This window comes from Gavialis gangeticus, unplaced genomic scaffold (genome assembly GCF_001723915.1).
Source record: "Gavialis gangeticus isolate Ggan-Ray unplaced genomic scaffold, GavGan_comp1, whole genome shotgun sequence".
Lineage (NCBI taxonomy): Eukaryota > Metazoa > Chordata > Crocodylia > Gavialidae > Gavialis > Gavialis gangeticus.
In genome coordinates this window covers 76,729,483-76,731,217 of record NW_017728993.1, presented here as the reverse complement: position 1 = coordinate 76,731,217, position 1,735 = coordinate 76,729,483, and the positions used below count along the sequence as shown (strand labels likewise).

Below are 1,735 nucleotides of genomic sequence, written 5' to 3'. Positions count from 1 at the left end.
GAGGAAGGTCCATCCTGTGAAAAAAACGATTAACCTTTACAGGGGTAATTGTGAGGCATAGCTCAGGATTCTCCGGCATTGTCCACAACCTGCTAAGCTAATTTTTCTGCTATAGTTCAGGGTGTTAACACATGTCTACTATATTAGCCATTTTAGCTATCTTAGCCCATATCGTTTCCTATATTACATTGCTGTGGCATCATAGCTTTTTCTATCCCAATTACTTGCAAAAATAACATTTATTTATTTTTATAATATTTGGTTACATGGCAAGGATATTTACATGAACTTCTTTGTATCTATTATTTAAATTAAATACCTATTAAATATTGGCCATGTTAATATTTGAGTTAATTGGTAGGGCAACAAACTATAAAATTGTATTTAGAATTTACATATATGATAACATAGCAGTTTAATCTACTATTATCAAATAGGTAACAATAAAAAGAAACTGTTCTATACTCTTTATACTCATCTAGGTATGCAAAAGGCTATCCCCCTTACTCTCCTTATATTGGAAGTTCTCCCACATTTTGCCATCTGCTGCATGAGAGAGTGCCATTTTGTTGCCTCCGACTAGATAAGGTAAACATTTTAATACTGGGTAGAACTATGCATTAAGTCTTGTTTGTTATGGGTGAATATAGTTTTGGCGTTGCCTACACTTACAGATAATCTTTGTTCAGCATCTGTGTAACCTCACCCACTGCTGATTTAGATTGTCACCAGAATATTTTTGTCATGTATATTAAGCTGATGATCTTTACCTTTTTAAAATGTGAAAAGTCATCTCTAAGGTCATGGTATGGTTTCTTATTAACTGCCACTGAATTCATATTTTCTCTTATGATTTTAGGGGTGTCAACATAACTACTATGAAGATGCCAAAGCCTATGGATTCAAAAATAAATTGATTATTGTTGCAGCAGAAACAGCTGGAAATGGCTTATACAATTTTATTGTTCCACTCAGAGCCTATTATAGACCAAAGAAAGAACTTAATCCCATAGTGTTACTACTCGATAACCCGTAAGTGGATTTTTAAGAAAATGTATTACTCCATAAATAAGTGCTTGATTCACATTGTGTGCATTACACTTACATTTCACATGAACCATTTTAATCAAAAACATTATGGTACATAGATCTAAGTGAAAGGTTGATGACAAAGATGGTATCGGTTGTGTGAGGGACTTGAGTTAGTTTTCAGTGAAGTCAATGGGATTCTTTGACTCATACTGGCTTCAGCATGGTAATATAAAATGTAAAGCAAAATATCTAAAAATCTAGTGCTGTTTAACTCTTTTGGTTGCAAAATTAAATAAACTTAAACCATTAAAAACAGCAAATCTTAAATGAACTATTTAAGTTATAGCATGTATTAACACATTAGAGAATCATTGCATTCAAAAGTTTTTTTTTCTAACTTTATTCTAGTCATGGAGTTGGTCCAGCAAAAGAGATCACCCACAAACATCGTAGATGTTCATATAATTTCTGGACCATTGCAATTACAATATCACCCCAGCACTACTTAAAACATGAAAAGAAGACTGACTTCTCTATAACAGGCTATATCTATTTTTGTTCCCAATAATTCACACTGCTGACCTGAATTAGGGATCAGTTTTTTTTTAATATAAAATGCACATTTTTGCTATTTACTTCACAGATAATCATAATAATAAACTGAAAATGCCTTTGAGAAAACATGCCTGTCTACTGATAGTCA

The 1,735-nt window shown here is 32.5% G+C and overlaps 1 protein-coding gene across 1 annotated transcript in view; it reads left to right on the top strand.

Annotated features, from left to right (window-relative positions):
• Positions 1-1,735, top strand: part of KCNT2 (potassium sodium-activated channel subfamily T member 2) — a 451,804-nt gene that overhangs the window by 347,600 nt on the left and 102,469 nt on the right. Inside the window, exons 20-21 of the mRNA XM_019502030.1 lie at positions 483-588; positions 860-1,032. Coding sequence (XP_019357575.1) covers positions 483-588; positions 860-1,032 — 279 coding nt within the window. The remainder of the gene's footprint in view (positions 1-482; positions 589-859; positions 1,033-1,735) is intronic.